Genomic DNA, 24885 nt, shown 5'->3' on the forward strand with positions numbered 1-24885 from the left:
AGTGGAAGTGATGTAAAGAACAGACAAGAGTCAAACACCCAGGAACGCAGCCAGAGGAGTGATTACCGATCTTCCGTATTGAGCTTGCGCATAAGTGTCATTATATAAGTCTAATATATGCATTATTCAGCTGGCAGCTGATCTTCAGCCATTGCACATCACAGGTCTTTATGCCTACATATCTGTTTACTCCCCAAGTAATCACTGCACGAGTTTGTATGAAGCACCTTTGCAACCGTTTTTGAAAAAGAGAACAAACATATTTAATGTTTCTGCCTTTTTTCTGACTGTTAATATGACTGACTTTTAATTGTTTTTATCAGGCACTATACAATGAAGGGAAGCAAGCAGTTTGTGTGAGCAGAAGGGTAAATAACATGCTGCAAACCCCTCATCAGGGTCCAGATGTTTCAAGCTCTGTATTTTAAACATTGAGCTGGTGATGCGACTTCCCCGTGCTTTACAGGGGTAGGCAACTCCAGGCCTCGAGTGCCGGTGTCCTGCAGGTTTTAGATCGCACCCTGGGTTAACACACCTGAATCAAATGATTAGTTCATTACCAGGCCTCTGGAGAACTTCAAGAAATGCTGAGGAGTCATTTAGCCCTTTAAATCAGCTGTGATGGATCATGGACACATCTAAAACCTCCAGGACACCGGCACTCGAGGCCTGGAGTTGCCTACCTCTGTGTTAGCAGTATGGGGGCCAGACTACTTAATGCATGCACATTCAATGCTAAAAGCGGCACAGACCACTGAGCCATTATTTATTAATATATTTTTGACCTGTTATTGTGTGATTGTTACCATGTGGATAATGAAAGAATGCAGTTTGGGATGAGCAAACAGCACCTCATCGCTTTCAGTCTTGTACTATTTTAATTTTCAAAAGAGACAAACAGACAAAGAACATGTTAAAGTATTGCTGGATAAAGCAGGTTAGGAAAGATGAACTATCATAAACTAGAATAAAATATGCAAAAATAAATAAGCCAAATTATTTACATCAAATAAAAAAGTGGAGGAAAACGTCATAAAACAATAAGAAGAAGAAAACTAAAGCATATGTTATACACAGGCAGAAAAGCAAATGGGACCGTATGACTACAGTAAAACAGTTTCAGATTGCATTTACAGGACAATAACATAGATGTAAAAACGGAATTCCTACTCTTCAACCACTTTAGTCCAAAAGGTTACGCTTACATGAATTATATAAATATTTTTGTTGGAAATTGTTATTTTTAGGGTAATTATATTAATTAAAACAATTACAATACCATATACCTGTCTGGCCATCTGTTCGTGACCTCAAGCTGAAACGCACTTGGGTTCTGTAACAGGACAACGATCCAAACCACATCACCAAGTCCACCTCTGAATGGCTTAATGAAAACAAAATGAGGACTCTGGAGTGGCCAACTCAAAGTTCTGACCTGATTCTGATTGCGATGCTGTGGCACGACCTTAAAAAGGCAGCTCATGCTCATAGTGGCACGGTGGTTAGCACTGTTGCCGCACAGCAAGAAGGTCCTGAGTTCAATTCCACCATCAGGCCGGGGTCTTTCTGTGTGGAGTTTGCATGTTCTCCCTGTGTTTGCGTGGGTTCCCTCTGGGTACTCCGGCTTCCTCCCACCGTCCAAAGACATGCAACTTGTGGGGATAGGTTAATTAGATAATCCAAATTGCCACTATGTGTGAATGTGCGAGTGAATGTGAGTGCGAATGGTTGTCTGTCCCTGTGTGTTGGCCCTGCGACAGACTGGCGACCTGTCCAGGGTGTACCCCGCCTCTCGCCCTATGACAGCTGGGATAGGCTCCAGCGCCCCCCGCGACCCTGGAAAGGATAAGCGGAAGCGAATGGATGGATGTTGTACACAGGAACTGTGTCCTTATTCCAATAGTTGTGACAAAAGTCATGAAGAGAGCTGAAAGCGATGATAGTAAAGCATGTCGCTGCAGTGACACTTTTAATTTCAGCTTAGTGAAGCATAGTGTAAATCTTTTTTATGCTGTATTTGTGCTTTGAAACTATTTTACAGTTCTACAGTTCCTTCCTTCATTGGATAAAGTAATCGAAAAATTGTAGACAATTTGAGCACTTTCATGTTTTCTACACGCACAATTGCAGACTTTACATGTTATTAACATAGCTCTTGTCATAAACCAATGGACCGTGAAGGGGATTAGTGTTTGCATCTGAATGGGACCCCTGTCAGCTGTGGGATGTAATTAGAGTTAACAACTAAGCTTAGAACCAAAACATCTTCAAGTGGGAGTCAGTGAGCTTTGTAATTAGGAAACACTTTATAGGGTGCACTACTGTGCTTTATGTATTTTACACCCACTGTGGCCTCACTTTGTTCTTCACGAGGAGCCATATTGCTCCCGAGGGCCGCGGCTAGAGGAGACATTGGATTGGAAATGCGTGCAACATTCAAAACTCATTATCAGATATGATTAAGTTGTCCTGGCTGTAATGCATCTTGAAGAGAACAAACAAACACATCCATCATAATTGGAGATATGTCATTGAGTATCAATACACCGTCAGTTTGTAAGGGCCTTACACATGCAGCGTTCATTTCTCTATTGCATTGCCCTGAGGTTTTGTTGATATGTATTTAACAAGATGAACAATCTTATTTTAAAGTGGTTAAACAAACGTGTGAGATTCTGGCTGAACTGAAAGTGTTTAAAAAGAAACTGCCAGATGATTTTGAACTGAAGAAAACACAAACTAAATACAACCTCTATACTTTCAAGCTATTTTACATGAAAGGTGTCCTTGTTATTTTGAAGAGATTATGGAGGTTCAGGTTTTCAATGACAGAACACGTGTAGCAAACATAAATCTCTCTGTATACTAAAGCTTCAGAATCGAGGAAACATTCACTCGCCATGAACCCTTTGATGGTTTCTCAACCATCTGTCATCATGAGCACAAAGCTGAAGAAGTAGTTTTTAATTACCGCTTATTTTTGTTAGATCAGTTAAATCAAACAAACATATGATAAAAAAAAACTTTAATCATGTAGAATGCTGTGCAGCTCAATACAAGAGAATAAAATATGACCAAACAAAAAAATCTAATCAGAAATCTAAATAAATGCGGTGAAGTAAAAAAAATAGCATCAAACTAAATACATGTATTTAAGTAATGAATATGGCATATACCAAAGTAACAAAGAAAACACAATTTGAAATGGATTACTACTCATTATGTGTGTAAAGTGCCTTAGTGTGTGTTCAGAGCTGTGATAGTGCTGGGCTGAAATATATTAATAATATGACGTGAGATTTGATGATGATAATAATAATGGATTGTATTTATATAGCACTTTTCTAGGCACTCAAAGCGCTTTACAATTCCACTATTCATTCACTCTCACATTCACACACTGGTGGAGGCAGCTACAGTTGTAGCCACAGATGCCCTGGGGCAGACTGACAGGAGCAAGGCTGCCATATCGCACCATCGGCCCCTCTGGTCATCACCAGTAGGTGAAGTGTCTTGCCCAAGGACACAACGACCGAGACTGTCCGAGCCGGGGCTCGAACCGGCAACCTTCCATTTACAAGACAAACTGCCAACTCTTTAAGCCACGATGATGCATTAAAAGAACACATGATGGATGAAGGAAATTCTTGACTGGTTGGTCAAAGATCAAGAAATAAAAAAAGCAAAAATACAGGAATAATAGACAAAGACGAAGTGATAGGTCAAAGGTCAATGAATGGTCTTCGCTCACCTGAAACCTTATCGCGGGTCCATCCACTTTGCCAGCAGGTATTTCACCCGTAGTCACCAAATATCCTTCCCTCTCTATGCTCTGAATTGAATTGAATGACTTCCAGTGTTTATGCGGCTTAAGCTCTAAGGTAATCTTCAAACAATTTGTTTTTAACAGTGTTATCCTGCTACATGGTCGAAGTCGGAAATAAATAAATATATTGTGTGAATGCAGATGATAAATACAAAGACAGTCTTTAAGTCGTTCGCTTGCTTTCAAAATAAAATGATCATCGCAGCACCTAAGTCACAGATTTGGTGCAGAGGATCATTTCCCTCATACTGGAAGGGGCTTCATGACAACAGTTCTAGAGCTGAACACATACACAAAGGTTACTTTAAATAAGGAAATAGCTGTGCTGGATCCATGAATCAGATCCTTTCTTCATTCAGAGCACGAGAATGATGGAGCGTGTTCAAACGAAATGAGCTCCGGATGGGACAAGGGTCAAGACAAATGTCAAGAAGACAGAGGTGTCAAGAGAAGAATTCAAGGCTTTCTCATTTTAATCTTGAAGCATTAAATATGACATCCATCCTTTGCATCAGTGACCAAGCTACAATGACTAGTTAACCTAACATGTATGTCTGTGGGAGGAAAGCACAGCACCTAGAGGAAACTCCGAACATGCCAATTCAGGGAACTGAACTTGCAGTTAAAATTAGAACCACATTCGTACTTTGTGTGATACAATTGCTAAGCTGTTGTACTGTATTTGTGCAATCTTCTTCAGCAGATGGAGTTTACCCAGTGGTTCAGGTCATTGCTATTTACGTTTTATGTGAAATATCATAATATAATATAATCTGTGTTATGTTTTAAACATTACTCCCCCCTGAAAAATATAAATCTTTATAAAGAACTTACTTCAGATATATCTTACCAACATTTTGTAGGAATGAAATGTTACGTTGTACATGGAGACTGTAGCTACAGGGATGGTCTCTTCAAGCAAAAATAAGAAATATATAGGTTTTTTAATGACTATTCAGATGCCAGAAATCCGATCATACCTACTACAACACGTCTCTTTGCTGAGTTTGAAAAAGTCCAAATGCATTGTAAACAAATGATCATGTGTTCAACTTTTTACACAACGTTTTCTGTGTGAATTCAGTTATACAAACGATGTCATCTAATCCATCCAACACAATGATCACAAGGTGTCATACATATTCAAGACTCCTTTTTATCCTTTTGTCAGATGAATTGTATTTTTAGACAGGCACTTACTTTCAAGACAATCACATGCCTTGCGGTTCAAGCTTGAGTTTGGAGATTTGTAATGTGATGTGCAGATTTGGGTCCATTCGTGTCTTTAGTTTATCTCTATTTCTGTAGCAAGTCTGCTTGTCTTGTTAGTTACTATCTCTTTAAAGCGACAAAAAGAAAAAGAATCATTGAGTCAAAAAGCCCTTTACTATATTCTTACGCTGAGCTGCATTTTGAAAACGTACAACCCCAGACATGTTACTTACAATCTTACACTGTTAAACATCATTTTTTGTTGTGCGATGCTTTAGAGGTTGTCGCATCTACTTCAGTTGAGATGCCCTGCATCCCTCATCAACAGCCTTTAGAGAAAAGCCAAGAAGTCATTGCTTTCAAAAACAGTAGGTGCAAGGTAGGGCTGTGCAATATGACCAAAATCTCATATCCCGATATATATCGTTATATCGAACAGCCCTAGTGCACGGGCATATTGTTAGTTCCAAAGTGTGAATTCTGTTTGTGTTACACAAAACATATCCTCATGTTGCTCCATTGAATGCTTGTGTATTTCCTGTCGCTGTCATTGAAGAGACTTTTCTATCATCTCCAGTCCATGATGGATTTCTCCCTGTATCATTATTGAACGTCAGTGCAAATGGCGGCTCTACAAAGAAAGCCTTGCTCTTTCGGGTCTTTGATACATTTTCTATCCTTCTCCAGTGGTGCAGCATAGGAAATACCCTGACATTATGTCACATTGTGCACATTTAGTCAGTCATATTACAAAAGACACATTTAACACAAACAGAATGAATCGAACTCAGTCAGAGAGTGTTATTATAGCTTTTAAAGTATGAGGGTATTCGAAATACAGCAAACATGTTTGAGAATTCTTCCATCATTATATATTTTTTGTTTGTTTTTTGGGAGGGGGGCAGTATTTACAGATGTACAAAAGACCAGATAAATCAAATCCAGATCATCGTATCTTCTTCCAGGAAGGAAGGCAAAATGTGCTTATTGCTGACACCAATCGATAGATCAGAAATGCTGAGCTTATGAGTCATATGCACCCCTATTTATTTTACATACAGTCGACCACTAGTCACTTTGCAAGGCACTTGTGATTAGCACAAAACAGCAAAAAGACAGGCATGTAAGATACAATGACACAATGGATGTGTCATTGTATCTTACGGATTTTCAGTCCTACCTTGGTGGGAATATTGCTCAGATGCCAGAGAGTTGATTTGGTTCATCTGAATGTCGTGTTTTCCATGGGTGAAATGCTTTGTGTCACTAATCCACTGCAGGTTTCCTTGACGTTATAAAGACTACATTTGCATGTTGAATGCTGTGAGGTCGGTTTTATAATCATTTAATGATCATTGATGTACAAATTATCATCACTGTTGATCAATAGCCATGAAGACTATTCACAGAGAGTTGTGCTGTGGCTCCAGTTACAGTATTATGGTGAACAATATATCCTTTGGACCCTTACACAGTTCAGATATTCCTCTTCCAAGTAAATTACGTGATTCCTCGCTCAAACCAGTGTTGCTTCCTGTCCAGGATTTGTGTATCCTCATCACTGTTAGTGTGGCCACGGGACTGTAGACGCACAGTCCTGGACTGGTGAGGTAACTCTTCTGTGTTGTGCCATCCACTTAGTCAGAGGATGTTTTATCTGATGTATAATTCACAGCAGTCACCTTAGCACTTCCATATACACTATATTACTGTGTTTGTGGCAGGGACCCAATCATTAGTGTGGACCAATCTTTGATGTAGCATGTTTTGGGGTTGAAAAGCCACAGAGTCACAGTGTTTAGTGAGCTTCAACCTCAGTTGTTCCAATACTCCTGACACATAAGGGATCGTTAAAGGTGTTCGCGTAGGCGTCGGAAGAAGTCAGTTGTATGCAGTAGTGAAGCTGTGGCTCGAAAGTAGATCGGGTCCCTACTAGTCCAGTCCACATGTGTACTGATGCATCCACTGGTGTAAAAGTAAAATGTCTTGAATGCAGCTTGTGTTGTGAAAATGCTTTGTGACAAAAAAAAAAATGCTATATTAATATTTATTTACCATTTTTACAATGTCTGCTGATGAAGAAGCAAGCAGGAAAAATGAAGTTCGTAAGCTGCATCAATAAACTGTAAAGGTGCTTTTGAGCTCACACAACATCCATCCCAGAAAAAAACAAAATACTAGAATTATACATAGCAAAATTGAAGCATGACTTATTTGGAATAGCTATACCACAAATTATTTATTACATAATCCAATAAAAGTGCAAAAAGCACCAACAGCACACACACTGTGTCGATTTAGCTAAGGCTAGGTATGTCAGAGAGCTAGCATGTACAGATGCTTTCACATATTTAGTTTCACTTTTTGTTGATTTTCACTTACAGTGGTGACAAGTTCTGCCTATTCAGAACTTATCACCAGTGCACATTTGATAACAAGGCTGCTAAATGTTGCTTAACTTTAAAATGGGACTGTAGTTCAGCTTGCACCAACAGCATACTTGACTACTTTTTCAGGTGGGGAGAGCTGTTGTTTTACATGAAGTTTAACTAGTTTTGAACAGTCTTGAAGTAATTATGAGGTAATTATTAGCATAATGACTTCGTAAGAGTGACATTCCCTGCTGATTAAGAAAAGTGGCTTTACTCATAAGAGTGACTGGATATACATCACAGAAGCATTTAGGTGATATGTTGTACTTTAATGTCATATATAAAGATCAGTTTAGGGCTATTTTTCTGTGTATTTCAATACTACTTCTAAGCTGTGGTTATAAATTGCAAACTGTTATGAGAGGCTTTTCCCCACAGCATGTGGTATAGCCTGAGATTAAAGGGTCTAATATGTCATATGAAGTCCACGACCTGAGTTTAACCTTCTTAGATTGTTTGTGTTTGTAAAGCTTATGATTGCTGGGTAAACTCATTTAATATTTTGTTGCCTGAATATGTTTTCTTTGCGGGTGCATGTCTATCATGCAGGGTCAGGGCTCTAAAATGAGATATTGTCCCATCATAGTAAGAGGTGCAATGCAATCACAGCCGCAGCGATGGGTGGGCTAGTCTGTATTTCGCTTTAAATGATGACCATTTTTCTTCATGTGACATTAATTTAGTTTCAAAAAGTCAATGAAGCTTCTTTGATGCACAATAATTGCAGAGCACATTTTACAAGAAGTCAATTTGAGATTTGCATGAAGAATGGCAGAGTGTCATGGTGGAAGGGTTTTGCAATAAAAAGACAAGCGATTGAAATTGAGATACTCGTGAATGACCGCGGCTTTGGCTCAGAAGGCACCCATGTGAAAGAAATGAAATATAAATGGGAAAATAATTGAGGTTTATCCCGACAGTGTCAGGGAAAACTTTTGCATTGCTGTCAGGCTGGAAACTTACTTCAGAGAACATCTGTCAGGTAGACATTCAGATAAGTTGAAACAGTTAAAGGCAGCACAGATAGTTAATCTCTTTGAAAGGTTTCCCTTTTATTTGACATGCACAGCAACATCTTAGTGCCAGACAAATGTCTTTTTACAGCAGGTGATAAATGCAGGGATTCTGAATTGATATTGGATATTAATTATGTCACAATTACTTAATTGCACTTGTACAGCACTGGGTGACTAATGGGTTCACGCTCATAAAGTAAGTCAGTTTGGAAAAAATATTTCAAAATATCTGAAAGATGGGGTGAACCCAGACATAGATTTTTCTTAATATGTGAACAAGGACAGCACATTCAGTTGACCAAGAGTCAGTGCAGAGATGTATTGTCCTGAAAACAAATAAAAAAAGATGCATAAAAAGATTTTTGTCATTTCTTTTATTCTCCCAAACAAAGTCAAAGAAGATGGTTCTGTTTTCTGTGATCAGTCTTTGGATTGTGATGCTGTCTTGTTACGATGTTACACAGTTTATATAAAGCCAAACATGCATGCAATTCTCTAATCCTGATGAAATTATGTAGCAGTACATGTTCACATCTGTGGCTTTGTTCAAAGTGTTTTTGTACATTTAAAAAAAAAAGAATCCTTTGAAATGCATTATTGGTTCTACATAAATATAATATATGAGCTCATATTTACAATAACAGAGACCATGGGAAGTCCTTGTATTCTGCAAGAAGTAGCAGTGAAAGCCAAAATAACCATTAGTGATATATATATATATATATATATATATATATAATAGTCACAATGTTTGTCAGTGCCATATAACAGCGTTTTTTTACATATCTGTTTAAAGTGGCTGTTTGCACATTATTGAAACTGCAGACATTAAGGTGCTATTCATCATATCTCAATGTGCCAAGAACACAAAATCTGAAATCCTTTTTAAATTATTTATTTAATTTTACATAGTTCAGTGTGGAGGGAAAGGTGTCTGTAAGAACTGGTATTACCAATCAAGCTAGACTGACTCATGTACAGATGAGGACAAAATTATTAGGCTAACTATGAAATTTTAAGTTTTTGTCAAAATGTCTCCATTTGCAAGCGATTTTCCACATAATATTTCTAAACATACTAGTTTTCTTAGCATAACAATAACAGAATTATTTTAAAAATAGAGAAATGACATGGTTCAGTATTATTAGTCCTCTGAAATACTGGCCTTTTTTAATTTAGCCATAGCAGAAACCCCTGCTGTATAATTGTGCTTTCACTGTGTAATACTTCAAGCTTGTAAAGTCAAGTTAAAACTGTGAGTTAACTTTCAATTTAAAACGTTGGCAAGGGTTTGACATGTCAAGTGACAAAACATCATGCCAAAACCAGACAAATCAGTTTAGACATGAGAAAAAAAGAATCGTTGTTTTGCACTAAGAAGGAGATGGATACACAAAGTTATCACAGCATTTCCAAGTGTCAAGAACTGAAGTGATGAGTATCACTGATAAATTCAAAGAATGCCACAGAGTACAGAACAAGCTTGGAAGAGAGAGGATGTGAATAACTGGTAAAGAACTACCTCTAGAAGACCAAAGTGATTGTTACCGAGCGGCCTCAGTTTACTTTCTGTGAACTGAAGGTGCAGATTAATACCAAAGACCCATCAAATTTGGAGTTTGGGAGATTCACCAAAGGACTATGGGTGGAACTGCTCAGCAGACCTGTGAAACCCTTTAAAATTACAATAACTGACTGAAGAATGAAGCAAAAAGGGTTCACCATTGACTATTAGCCTCAGAAGGGCTCATAAGTTTGACCTTGGTAGTGTTTGGTTTTGGGTAAATAACTTTGTTTCTGTGTGCAAAGTACAGTAATGTAGATATAAAACTCGGATGTTTGGAAAAGCTGTGTAAAAACCTTGTAGTCTCAAACAACCTCCCATTCAGGCAGTAAAGAGCCCCAACCTTGGTTTCCAAGATCTGACATATAGGCGTGCTCAGAGTAGTATGGCTGTAAGGCATATGGTGGCTTCTGATCAGAAATTGAGCATTCAGTCTGTTGTGGCTTGTCACACATGCTGTTGACCTCTTACATCCACAAGCAAGGGAGTGCTTTCAATAGATCATCACCAGAGAGCGATAAGGCGAACCCAAACACTGTCTGCCAGCAAACAGGGAGACTCTAAGACTCTGCACTTAAGATAAGATGAGACTACACAGAATTAACTGTGGATAGACTCAAATTATAATGTCACCATTGAACTACTGATTGACAACACCTGAAGAAGAAGGTTATAATGTGAACAGAAGGAACCTTATGTAAAGCTCTATTCAGAACCATGATTAAATTGTTGACTCAGTTCTGTGGCTATTTAATAGGTAACTTTAGCTGTTGCCTTGAAAGCTGAAGCTAATTTTGCTAGCATGCAGGTGTGTAACGTATTTTACCATGATTGTGTTATATGTGGGCTTTGCCTGGGAAAACAGCTGCATAGTTTCTTATCTTATTGGGAAAAATATGAAATTTAAAGAACTGTTCAGTATGTGTAAATTCACAGTTAATTTGGATTATAAAGCGCTTCACCCTTAGTGGTTTTCCTCAGTTAGCCAAAGAAGAATAAAGATTGATAAAGATAATGTCAAAATCAAAAAATTGAAGTAGGCTGATTTCATAGACTTCATTATCAGTAGTTAAAGATGTTATTGCAGAAAGCTTTGATCAATCAGAACAGAATATTGCAAATGATGATAAAGATACTAATTTTTAGGTCTTCCTAATGTCAGTGCTGCAAAGCTTGAGCTCCAAAAGAAAATGTTTCATATAGTATGTCTTTTCAACTCCTGCGCCTGGGTAAAAACCTTACAGTTGTCAAAATCTACTCATCCTAATCTGTGGCTTTCCTATTTACAGAGGATAAGACTGATCACACTGTCAGACTTATTGCTAATTTATATCTGATGATTATACTGTGTGTGGATGTTTAACAGTTCAAATGAGGCAAGAGGAATGAAGGCAGTCAGGAACAGTTTATTAGCTTTAACTTTAGAAACCATCAGAAGAAAAGCCGCACAAGACGCTGTGTGAATGTTTATCCTTTCATTTTTCGTTCCATCGCTTCTGTTTGGTTTGGTTTAAACAAAAAAGAGCTGAGCACCAAAAGAGGTGAGGTTTCAAAAAAGACTGTGGCTTGAGTTAAAATTTTACATTTAGCTTGTGTTTGAAAACTCAATTTTCTGGGCCCTGCCACATGCCAGAGTGTCCTCGGCTGTGAATTTCAAGTGTCTCTGGATGGCTGGTAACAACATGCCATGATTTATCTACTGTGTATGAGAACAGGTGAATATGAAATGCATTGTAAACATTTTTTTAGAACTGTGTAAAGGTCAAAAGTCACTTTATAAACATAGCTCTGCTAGAAGCAAGTGGTGTTATTATTAGTGTGTGCTCAAATATGGGACTTTGCAGGAGTGCTGGACTTTTTCATATTTTAAGTAGCCAGTTATCAGACATTTTTAATCTACTGGCCCCCATATTTCACATATTTTAATTTTGATCATAAGAAAGGCCAGTGAAAATTTCCAGGTTTTATCTTTAATAGTTTTTGAGATATTCATGTTTAAACACTGCTTCAGGTTTCAGTGTGTGAAAAATGGCTTGAAACCTCTTAAAATTATTTGAAGTATATGAAGCTAAAATTTCATAGCAATCATTTTATGTCCACACTTTGTGACATAATTTTTTATGCAGAGATGGCTGAGCTAAAAGCCCATGTTTATTTGAAATTAATTAAAGCTAGTCTTTCAGCACTGATACGTTTCCCGATGTGCAAGTTGCCAATTCCATAGTGCCACACTATCAGAGACGCAGAGTCTTAAACGAACCCCTGATAAAAAGTTGGGTGATCACTGTACTTATTAGTTTGAAGGATGCAGTGTTCACGTGTTCAGCAACAGAACAGTTTTCCACCATCTCAGGTCCTGTTAACTGAGCTTTGTCCCAGAGACGAGAGCTGCATCACATGTGGATGCTTCAGCTTTAACCTGCATTTCTGGATGGCACAGTTCATTGTGTTTTTCTAATGATCGTTACTTCTGATTAACTGTGCTGCAGTAAGATGTTCTTTTTCTGCCATCAAATTCAAAACGTTTTTTTTTCTTAAATTGGTGCCTCTGTTTGATGTTTTGTGTGCTCTATTATGAATAAAATATGAATTTATGAGAACTGAAAAATCATTGCATTCTATTTTGGTTTACATTTTACACACCATCTCTTTTTTTTAGAAGTGGGCTAGAACTGGGTATACTGGTGTAGACACAAATATACCTCCTGATAAAATACATACTACTGCCTTTGATAACAAAGGATAATCCATGTGCACGTCTACAAACAAATACACCTTCACATTTTAAAAACCTTAATGCTCTGCTGCTGTGTGTTGCGAGATGTCTGGGAAATAAGCAAAATGGAGCGTAAGAGTTTGGGGAGATGAGACAAAGAGAAGGAAGGAATTTTGAACAGAGTTGGCAGGCGGGAGGTGAGTGGATGACATAGGCAGAATGATCAAAAACAGGGCTGAGACAAGACAGACAGGACATGGAAATTTGCTGACGAGTGGTTAGGCTGGTAGCTAATATTGGACATTAAGTAATAATTCTAGAAAGCGGAACAATGAGAATATGGATATCCCCAACAAGGGATACAAATTAAAACAAGGAAGAAGTGATTTTACATTACATAGTTACAGAATTCAACTGTGAGTTGATTATCCCTACAGGAGATTCCACGATCAAATATTGGAGAAGTCATTAAATCATTCTTCATCCACCATGTTTCCTGAACACAGCAGCCTCCCTGGTACAGCAGAGCAGAGCCTTTTTCTTCTGCTCACAGTCTGACTTGATCTTCCTCAGGTGACATATATAGACTGCACACGCAGCCCATATAACCACCGTTATAGTGGTTTGTAAAAAGCAGGGGCTGAAATTGATGACTTGAACCAGTCCCAACATTGAGGCTGAGGACAATTAATCGTGCCTCGTCGTTAAAGACATCTTCTTGTTACAATAGAGCATGCCAAGTCTATCTGTGAAGTCACAATGTAGGAGCCGTGCATACATGCAGGCAGAGAAAGCTATGGCTCCTAATTCTTCTCATTAATCACCTGTCTACTGCACATCCTCTAGAGAAAAGCGCCCTGGTTCCTCTGAGGTAATTACAGCACTTGAAGGAACGCTCTCTGCAGCAAATGCTTATAAGTAGCCATCTTATCCCTCACTCCTCCTGCCCTTCATTTTTTGTCTGAACCGTGGAGCCAATAGCTTCTATGTCCTCTGGAGAATCTCCTTCTGTATTGTGCAGCTCTTGCTCCTCCTCAGCTTTGTAGTCAGCAGGCTTTTCTTTTTTTATTTGCTTTTTTTTTTTTCCAGGCACACATCCATTTGGCATCCGATGTGGGATAAATAAATTATAGCCTCTAAAATCAATGCTCAGTCCATGATGTAGGCTGTAGGCTTAGTGCTTGCCACCATGCTAGAATTATGCTCAAACAGAGGCATTTTGTAAGCCCAGGAGCCACACTGCTGTTCACTGTTTTTTGTGCCATTGTGAAAAGTTATTCTCGGCTGTCTGACATTTTATTATTCGTCATAAGTTTTCCTAGGCGGTATTACTTTTCACTGCAGAAGCTGATAGAGGTTTTGAGGTGTGATTTGTCTCAGGAAGCTGTTCATTTGTTACACAGCATCCTCGTTTGAACCGCTTTTGTTTTCTTTTCCCACTAAATTCACAGCAGCATCTGGAAGCTGTCTTTAATTTCTCCACAGAAGCACTCAGAAAATCTAAAAATAAATCAGAAACAGTGGCAAGAGTGGCATTTACTTTTAAAGACAGAACAGTAGCGATGCAGTCACTCAGTCCGTACGCTGTGTGTTGATGTGGTTTTGAAAGATTTATAGCCTTCGGTGCATAGATCATGCCGTCTCTCAAGGTTGTCGTAGGACTGTCAGAGTTGGTTTTAGGGTTTCTGACACTGGACTCGCATAAAATGTATCTCTAAACATGTCCTGAAAGTGGCAGGTTTCTATACTTTTCTCATGCTCCCTTTCTCTTTCTCTACATTTCCAGATGGAGATGATACAAGAGCCCGATCCTGATGACGAGGGGACGAAAATAAGTGTAAGTACAAGAACACATCACGTAGGCCATTGCTTCTCGGCCATGTGCCGTCGTGACCAAAGTTGGCAGTGTTTCATTCCGAGCAAACACAACAGCAGCTGATTTTCTCGAATAATACACCTTCAACCAGAGAAAGGAGCTAATCAGTGAAATCAGTGGCAGTGTATTATTACTGTCAAAGTGGTTCCCTCCCCGCGCTCATGCTCCACCAACTATTCCGCCCCTTTTCCTGACACTCTGTATGCGCCTTCTGTGCCCAGTGCACCACACAGCCTTCCTCTAAATGACCTCATTGGAGCCCTCAGACACTCAGGCAGGCATGTGTAATGGAAAGTGACAGATTTACGATCAAGCGAAGTTTGTAGATGCTGGTTTCTTAGAAATTGGGTCAGTGATTTTCTGTGTTATACACGGTCCTTGCCTGTATGACAGTCTTCTAGCAGAAGACGAGTATTTAAATATTCTTACATTTCAGTAATTAATGTGTTATTATTAAAGGGAACTTATTATGCCTCTTCTTACATTCTGTCATATACATACTCTGAAGTATGTGTGTGCTCTTATGTGTAGTGGTTAATACTTATGGTAGAAGTTGTCAAAGTGTCAAATTATGGGGTCATTTTATGTGAAAGTGAGTCAAAAGCTCAGGCATCCAAGTGTCCTGTTTAAGAAGCAGCCAATCAGAGAAAAAGGTACTCAAATTATGAGTCTCAAATTGAGAACTGGAATAATGGGAAGCGCCTCAGTGTGTTCTTCAAATATTTTTCAACTTCTTGAAATACAAAAAAAGTCTCAAACAAGAAGGTTGAGCCAGTATAACTACACAGAGAATCTGTGACCCGAACATGTTATGTTTCCCCATACAGTGTCAGTATTAGTAAGTATATTTGAAGTTTTGTTAATGTCTGCTGACTGCATGCAAGTATACATTTGCGTCCTGTGAAAAGGTGTCATGGCCGACAATTTTGATTGTTAATATTTAGAGCAGGCACAGCTTCTGAAGCAAAACTGCCACAATAACATTTCTAAAATACCCAATTAAGCTGATTGTAGCATAAGACTGAGTTTGTGTCATTCTTAAAATAAAACAGCAACACAAAAACAGCGATACCATCCTGTTCATCCCTGTACTGGGACTGAAGCATAGAAATGTAGCAACACATGTAGCAGTGTTGTTCTTTTTTCTGTTGCAGTGCTTTCAGAACAGATTCAGTGTTTCTGACTCTTGGTTGTAGGGATGGCATTTAGTCTTTGATTTACCTTTTTGTTAGCACTGAAGTAAAAATGTCATTTTTTTCCCAGAGGCTATTTTCCATTGTGAAGTGCTCCCTGAAGCCAACAAAGAAACATACTCTATCCCATCTATGCAAATGATGTCCAGTCCCATAATGAACTTGACAGTGGTTTTTTTTTCTTTGTGATAATGTCATCTGAATCAGAAGATGGAAAATGTACATGTGCCTGCACAAAGCTCTTGACTCTGCGCTTTTACCAGCATATAAAACCGCTTCTCTTAGACGCCACCAAAATTGTTTTTCATCAACATAAAAACGTTTTTCATTAAACTCAGTCTGCAAAATCACAAAATGTTCATACCGAAAGTGTGTGTACTCGTCCATGTTAACCATGAATTGAAACATGGACCACAGTATACTGACGTTTTCAATATTTAACCAAGAAAAAAGCTTTTACCTTAATCCTAATCTGAAGTGCTTTTTTGTCTTGATTGAGAGAACATAGCGATATGTCTGTCCTTTAAAAGTATATAAAAATTATACGTCAGTATAAGGAGAAAGAGGGTTGTGAAATGAGCCGAGCAAGAATCTGCCTGTCATGTGTGCCACCCATACGACTAGTTGAACTGCCGTGATTAACGCGCTTGGCTGACTTTGCTGCCCTGCTCTCAGAGCCGTACAGAATCACTCCTTCACCCCTTATTAACAAATGCACATTTGTGGGTTTTAGAGTGGTTCGTAGACTTGACAGATGTTTTCGTCCTTGGCGCTTAATTATTTACCATCAACCTTAGGAAAATGGATGGTCGTGAAATAAAGCGTACTGTCAAACAAATCAGTTTGTTTGACAGTATGGGTACAAAAATAAACTATACAAAAAAAGTACAGTTTATTAGAGTAAATGACACTGAATTTGTGATTTTATTTTTTTAATCTTATTATTTCCACATTCGAAAAGTAAAATTAGGATATGTTCATGTCAAATTTTCATGGGGAAAACCCAAAGTGTGAGAGTTATGTGTTGTGCAAGCAACTTGTGGTATTCATCGTGCTATCAAATGTTCTGTTCTTTTTTTAATTACTCTAACAGACTGTGAAAGTCCAGGGCAATGACATCTCACACAAGCTGCAGATCTCCAGAGTCAGCAAGAACGATGAAGGTCTATACGAGTGCCGGGTGACACGAGCTAACTACGGAGAGATTGTGGAGTACAAGGCCCAAGCCTGGTTGAAGGTCAACGCCACGTCCAGGCCCCAACGACCACTGCCACCTCCTGAGAAGAACTCCCTACGGCACCTGAAAAACAAGAAGCCAAGAAAGTCCAGCTCATCACTGGGGCAGGACATGAGTTCAGACCAGAGGGTGGTCTCAACTTCCACCTCTCACACATCCTCCAATACAGCTAAACACAACCCCGGCTCAGGTAAGGCCCACAGGGAGCGTTACATAAAAAACTGTGGAACACACAAAAAACCCTCCCATCACTTATGTTTTCACTACCACCATGAAATCCTGATTTGCAATGCTCTTGACACATTTGTGAGTCACCTACTTTGCTTAAAAGGACTGCTTGGTTAAAATTCAAGATTACCAAGAATAGAACTTAAAATGAGGTTATTCAGCAACTGAGCTTACAATCGACTTCAGTTTTAAGAACTAACGTGCTCTCAGTGGAGTAGGAAAAACACCAGCACAGCTGTAATAGCTCAACATGACTACTAAAACTACATGACTTAAAATACTGTATATGTGCCAACTAAAAATACACCATTGATTACTATGAGCCTTTTCACAAAGCTGCTAGCTTCCCCTGAAGGCTGAAGACTGACAACATTTGCAGCATTAACGCCTGCTTGAGAAATCCAAATTCATCTAAGCAAATATTTAGCATTATGTGTCTACTTTGGTGAATTCAGAGGAAGCAATTAAAGCTTCTCTTTTGCTCCACAAAAGTGACATGATTGGTTTGAATGAACTGAATTGGTAGTAACTAAGCTAATGAATTGACTAGCATAATAGCTAATTATTAGCAAAACTTTGTTAGCAGTTAGTTGTCTAGCTTTATCTATCCACTCCAATAATGTTTTTAATGCACAAAATTGTGTATGGCAAAGTAAAAAGAAGAAGAAAAAAACATACACAAACTCACTGTACTGCAGAAGACCAGTGTTTTAAATTTTCATATTTTTAGTAAGCACGTATTGAAGAAGAGTGTGATTTATTTAATCTCATGTAGCATGTTGTATTTGTCTTTTCTCAGTAGCCAGCTACAAGTCAATCACCTCCCTCTAACATCCCCAAAATGTTGCTTTAGGCTTTTAACTAATTCTAGGAGATAAGAACACTTTCTACTCTTGCATTCTTTTCAGTGAACACCTGTAAGTTTTCAAAATCATTTTAAGACTTTACTGTTAATGTCTAAGGCACTACATGACCCAGCCCCCAGCTGTGTTTAAGAAATGTTCATAAGCAGCCTAAAGTCTCCAGGCAGGACTCCTTGGGGGTCTCCACCTCCCCACACACACACCTTCTTACAGAGTGTCTCCTCGCTGTAGGCTCCAAGCTGCAGGCTCTGTGACTACACAGCTTAGTGTCACAGGCCAGCCAAAGCTGTATTGAATTCTTTTACAGATTTATTATAGTCACTGCAATATCAGTTAATTGTTGTAATCGTTCCAACATATAGCATTTCATGTTTTTTTTTACATCCTCACCAGCCCATAGCGATATAAAACACAAACACAGAGACAACATTAGGGCTAATCACAACATATAGTTTCACCATAATTAATTTTTTACCCACAAAAAGATTCGCCATTGAACTGCATAATGCTGAATATTTTAAAAGATGCTTAAATGTTATTATAATGCTACATAAACCAGCTCGAAATTATAATTACTTTCATTTAGGTGTAATATAATATTATGGCTAAGAATATCAACTCTACCTCTATTCTTTAAGTATAGTGACGCTGAAAATCTTTGTGTACCATGTCATGCCTAAACATCTGCATTGAGCTCCCGGAGAATAGTGATGTTGAGGTCAGCTGAGTTTCCACTGAAGCAGTTAGACAAAAGTGAAGAAAACCCAAGTGAGAGTAAGAGATAACACACAGCAGCCATTCACAGCCAATAGAATTTCTCTTCAGTCACCTCTGTTGCTGAAATTTTATAGATTGTAAATAATTTACACTTCTGAGTAAAGGTTGATAAAAGTCAGCCAGATATTTCATCCAGCATATCCCATTAGACATGCCAACCACGGGTGAACCTAATCAAAAGAAGATTTCTGGCTCTGTAGATCAGCTGGACACCAGCCGCCGACCATGACATGTTAGTGAGAGGGAGACAAGGTAGGCGACCCAAAAAGCAGTCTCTCATAGCGTATCACTATATATAACCACCTATTAACCCTGCCTGTTTGTTGCTGACCAAAAGAGGATGGTTACCTGAGCAAACCTGTTAAGTTGCTTTGAGTGTCTTTTTAGGGTTTTTTCTGGTAAAGTTTACTTAAAAAAGGCTTTAACAAAATGATTGTGATATTAAATCAGCATATTTTGCACGTGTGTTGATTTATCATTTTCACTTCAGTGTGTACAATCGAGGAAACTCATACGTCACCATTGAAACCGCAGGCGCCTCTGTAGTAACCTCCTCTCAATTTGCCCTCATGTGGTTTTATATAAATTTTCTCTCTCTTTTTTTTTTTGACTATCCGACTATGTTATAATTGCGCTGCTCCTCATCTCTAAATGCCAGTCATTTCTCCACTGGGCAGACATTTCAAACACAAAGTGGACCCTGCTCTGGGCTCAGATAGCCCTCTGCACCGTGTAGCAAAACACAGAAAGATATTACTTGCCACTGAATAGAGGTAAAAAGTTGAATAATCCCCAGGGCTGCAGAGCCTGAGATTATGAGGCAGCCAAATTATGCTGACAACTGTGTTGCAGTGAGTCCTCTGTGTGGTGTGTCTGACACTGATAAATGCCTCTCTGTGGCTGCTCAGGCAGCCTTAGCCCCCTTCTCTGAGCGGCAGAGAGGTGGTACAGCTGAGGGCGACAGAGTTCTATTACAGCCATGCTCAGGTTTGAGGCAGATGAGCCACAATAGGCAAATGGGCTGAGATGAAATTAAACCTGGGAGAGTGCAGATATTTTCCTTTTCCGCATTGCTGCATCTGTAAACAATGAGGCGCTTTCCAGATGGGAGAATGGGACTGAGGCTGGTGGAGCGGCTGCAGTAGCAGAGTGGTTTGTTCACAGCTACTCCCCACCAGTGTGTCAGCTGTTGTTAGATCACAGCTCGGCCTCCATCGTTCCTGGCAGTGTTGTTCTGTCAAAGCTCAGAGGTGACCGGAGCTGGGGAAAAAAGGAAAGAAAAATGTCCCCCAAGCCAGACTTGTCCCTCTGCCCCTGAGGCCAGCCTTGTTCCCGCACGGAGGTAAAAACAAATATGGACTCAGTTTGATTGCATAAGCATTCATCCAAAAAAAAAGAGAAAAAAAAATCACTGACCTTGTTTTAAAGAACTACCATATTTTTTTAAACTGCCTCAACTGCGTATGTCTAAGGAAAGAACACCAGTGAGTCATCATTCCAGTAGGTGGTTGGGAACAGCACGACTGCTGTTCGTGGCTGCATTTCTATTGCTCAGGCACTCACATGCAATGGCAGTGTGTCGCTTCAGGTTCATTAATCTAATGTGGGTTCTTCCTTACTTGTCTTGTGGGTGCATCTAAATCTGTCTGCTATGTGTGAATGCTCAGCAGGAGGCAAAGACCGGTCCTGAGCACCACTGAAAATTCACGGTGGATGAATGTAAACATATTTGTTTTAAATGATACTTCAGCTGTGGCATTTTCAATTTTCAGGATTTCAAATAAATCGTTCGTTGACTTTGCTACAGCTTTGTTATTTTCTGCATTGAAAGGGCTTCTACTGACATCTACTGATTTATTAAAAACAAAGTAAGGGTGCTGGGTGGGATGTGATCGTACAGGCCTACATTAGGATTGCAAGTGGTCCATAAAGGACAGCTATACTGGCCTCAGTCTGGATCAAATCTGATGGACTACACACAGCCCAGTTTTCTAGTTAAAGCCGTTGCTTCAGTGCAGAAATGTTTCTTGCAGTGTGTGTTCGTCAGTACCAAGTTTGTTCCCACATACTTGCTGGTTCCTACTTGAATCTGGAGCCCAGTCTTCTGAGGATGGACTTATATCTGAAGTTGAAATGAAGAATTTTCAACTGGAGCACTTGTTCCTGTCGGAGCACAGTGACACAACAGTCCAAGATGGCAACAGTGCATCAACAACATTAGCAAACTAAAACTTTCATTCTGTATTACTACTGTTACAATGTGACTCGTTAAACAAGCCACACCTACAACAATGACTGGGTTCTATTCATGAGTTTGGTTGCTTCCTTTTTTTGTGCAGTGCAACAAAGTAGTCACCCCAAGAGTGATGTCACTCTCAACTGGAACAGCCAGATAAATGAAATGCATCAACAGCACACAGTGTATATGGAAACTGCATGAATGAGGATAGTTCACAAACGAATGCTGTTGTTGTGTGTGTAACTCAAACTTAACATATTCACACATTTCATAATGATCATCACAGGGTTTAAAATTTATCAGTTTTCAAGGTTTTATTTGGTATCTGGTGCGCCTTTACTATACTACAGAATTAACAGAGGGTGAAGGATGGTCACAGATGGCACAGAGTGGCGAATCCTTCCAGGCATTTGCTTGTTATGTCCAGAGAAATATGATCATGAAGTAGTCGTCAGTGTGGCCATTCTTTCCTTTGAGGTAAATTGTCGCCTCACCTTTCCAGTAATTTTCATCTTCATTTCTGTTTACAATTAAAAGTCTTTACATTCTATCGTTTCTTTGAAGTGACACGTTCTTAAGGCATTTCTTATGGTACCAAATTGTTAGTAATAAATAACTGTATCTGTGCTTTCTTTGAAACTCCAAAGTGTAACTGTACCAAGTTTGATCCAGGCCTGGGTGTTGTTGCCAGTTTTTTTCTTTTTTTAATAATAAAAAGCACATAATACACCTAATAGTCTACGTTCCTTTAAAATTCTCTGGCAAGATGCTCAGCTATAAAAGGCCCATTACTGTCAAATTATCATCAAAGGTTATACAACCTGTATTGATTTGGAAGAAGGTGGTAAAGAACTGTACACCAGTATATTAACTTAAATATCACTGATTAAGCAACTGTTTAGTAGATGTCTCTTAAAGACATTATAGATGTATACATTAGTCTTACTGCTCACAGAAGAAAAAACCCACATAGATTGTGTTATTTATTAATTAATTGAATTTTAGTAGATTTCCAGAATCAGTTGGGACTTTTGGTAAAAACTGCCAGCAAAATCTCGTTGGCGTCGGCACTTTGGTCCATTTATAACAAACGTGTGCTGAGGAAGGCTCATGTTATTGGTAATTGTTTTAACCATCTACTTCGCAGTGAGTTGTTGCCCTTTGGCCATCGTTTTAGAGTACCTGTGAGGAAGTCCAAAAGACTCCAGGTTTCATTTATCCCTGCTGCAACCCGTCTCCTTAATGGCAAACTGTCTTGTGGCTTTTTATTATAGTTTTGTTTACGCTTATTGTTGCCCTGCTGCTAAACTAATTTTCCCTTTGTGGGACAATAAAGTATTTGAATGGAATTGAAAACTGATCATTTAAATATTTCTAGAGTAGGCTTAACATCATTCTTCATGATGTCCAAGAACAACATCGATATGCTGGTCCAGTGGTCGTTATTGGGACCTGACGTCTCCAAAAATGTTGGAGTAGTTTTGCCATTAGGCTCTTGACAACCAGATATTTGAAGATTACGCCACTACATTCATACCTTAAAGAAAAAGGTGTGTTTGGTGACACTGAAACAGTCGGATTTCAAAATGTTACTTGCTTTGCTTCATCATTTCTGCACAAGATTTAATTCAAAATACATTCAGGGGAACCCGACTGTCGGTCACCATCACTATTCATGATGTACTTAAGCGCAGGGACCATGAAAATAAATAAATATGCTTTTTTAAATAAGTTAATTATGAGTTAATGATACATGTTATTTAATTATCCATTTAATAAATCATTTCCACTTTTATTTAATTAATGACACCTTTAATTCATTACTTGTTTGATGATGTATTTATTAATATCATTTTTGTACTTTTAGCCCTCCATAAACCAATCAACTCTTTGAATTTATTTAAAAGATTACAAGATTTCAAAAAATAGTTTAGAATGATTGTAAAGACACAATTTGAGCAAAAGCCATATTACGGTTATGAGAAAACATCAAACTTTTAGAAAATAAAACTACTTTGTAAAACAAGTAACGTTTGTAAAACCACTGTTTTTGATGAACAGTGGTTCTTCATCCACTGACTGAGAGGCTACATCAAGGCCCAGAAGAAATAATAAAACATTTGATAAACTGGACGTAAGGAATGTCACTAATGTCAGCAAATTCCACACATTTTGAATGAAAAATGATTTGTAAGTATTTATTTGTATTGATTTGATTTGATATACCTTTATTAGTCCCACAAGGGGAAATTTCATAAGGCTGCCGACCTATTGCACGCAATGGCGGCGCCATCTTACCCTCCGACCATACACACATTACACAAACATCACATGGGGAAGACAGGTCAGAGAGGTATAACAATGGAAAATGCACCACATGAGGAAAGATAATGAGGAAAAAATAACTCCTCCCAGACTGAGCTCCAACAGGGAGATCAGTTTGAGAACAGAAAAAAACACCTCTGCACATTAAAAAACTCTTAATACACCAAAGAAACACATTACAAGCAACAGGGGTGAGTAAAGGGTGAGAGACAGCCGATTTAGACAGTACATCCGGGCCTGCAGCCTGTGCGCTGGTCTCCTTGATCCACCGTCAGCATCGGAAGGGAATAAGCGTCGAAGGCGTTTGGAAAGGGAGGGGGGATGAGTGTGTACATATCAGTGTATATGTACGTGTCCATAGTACAGCTGAGACAGCGTCCTTCGCCCTGCTAGGCTAAGTAAACAGTCTACCAGCCAACCCAGGTGGCCTTGCATGGAATGGGAAGGAACAGACTAAACACAGTCGTTATCAGGGTGTTGTTGTTCGGCTCCAGCCTTGCGACCGCAGCTGGCGCCTAAGGGGTCTCCGCATGAAGTGATGGTGGTTTTTACTTTAGTGCGAACAGCTCATATGAATTTCAAAGCAGTTCTACAGTCCAACACTGGTCTCTCAATCTCCCGTTGGAGAGCCGCGAGCTTCGCCATACTTGCGTTCTGTGATGTTGTCATTTCTTGTGCTCAAGGAGCCGATTCTGAAAACTCACGGCAGTGTGCCTCCCCGAGATGTCATCCAATTTGCGCCCAGAGATGTTATTCCGAGCGAGCCCTTCCGAGATGTATCCAGTATCCATGTATTCTGAGTATTCACAGCAGCCGTAACCTCTCCAAGATCTTATCCGTGCTGACTCAATGAGCCCATTTTGAGAACTCACCCTCGTCCCATCGTTCCAATCCCAGCGGGCAGCCTTGTGGGGGTTTGAACAGCCGGTTCCACTTTCTTAATTCTTCAATAAGTCAGGGCCAAGCCAGCTCCGATCAGCCAGAACCCTGTTACCATGGTTCCGAATAGGTAGATATCTTCAGCACTCAGGCTCACCCAAGCCCAAACTTCTCGTTGAGAAAGGGTGTCAATTGCATTTAGGGACCAGTTGATCCAACCCATAATTCCTCTTTTAGGTTTTAGAGAACAGACTGTGAGAGAACGTTCCAGGGAAAAAAACACGAGACTAAACAAGACACTGATTAACACTGACAAATACTGTGAAAGGTGTCGAATTTAGATGGGCATCAGATTTGGATTAGTCATTTCCACAAGGCATATAACAGGAACAATGCTGATAGAAGCTGAGACCAAGTATGTTTGGGTAAGAACCCATCAGAATAAAATATCCCCACGCCCTCATTAGCTGTTTATTCCCCTTTTCAGTGGCTAAATGGTTAA

General features: G+C 39.2%; 1 protein-coding gene across 1 annotated transcript in view; it reads left to right on the forward strand.

Moving 5' to 3' along the window:
* vstm2a (V-set and transmembrane domain containing 2A) overlaps positions 1-24885 on the forward strand; it is a 97188-nt gene that overhangs the window by 61223 nt on the left and 11080 nt on the right. Inside the window, exons 3-4 of the mRNA XM_040047086.1 lie at positions 14553-14603; positions 16929-17262. Of these exons, the coding sequence (XP_039903020.1) occupies positions 14553-14603; positions 16929-17262 (385 nt within the window). The remainder of the gene's footprint in view (positions 1-14552; positions 14604-16928; positions 17263-24885) is intronic.

The sequence above is a fragment of the Simochromis diagramma genome, unplaced genomic scaffold, assembly GCF_900408965.1.
Source record: "Simochromis diagramma unplaced genomic scaffold, fSimDia1.1 OVJJ01000715.1, whole genome shotgun sequence".
In the NCBI taxonomy this organism is placed as follows: Eukaryota; Metazoa; Chordata; class Actinopteri; order Cichliformes; family Cichlidae; genus Simochromis; species Simochromis diagramma.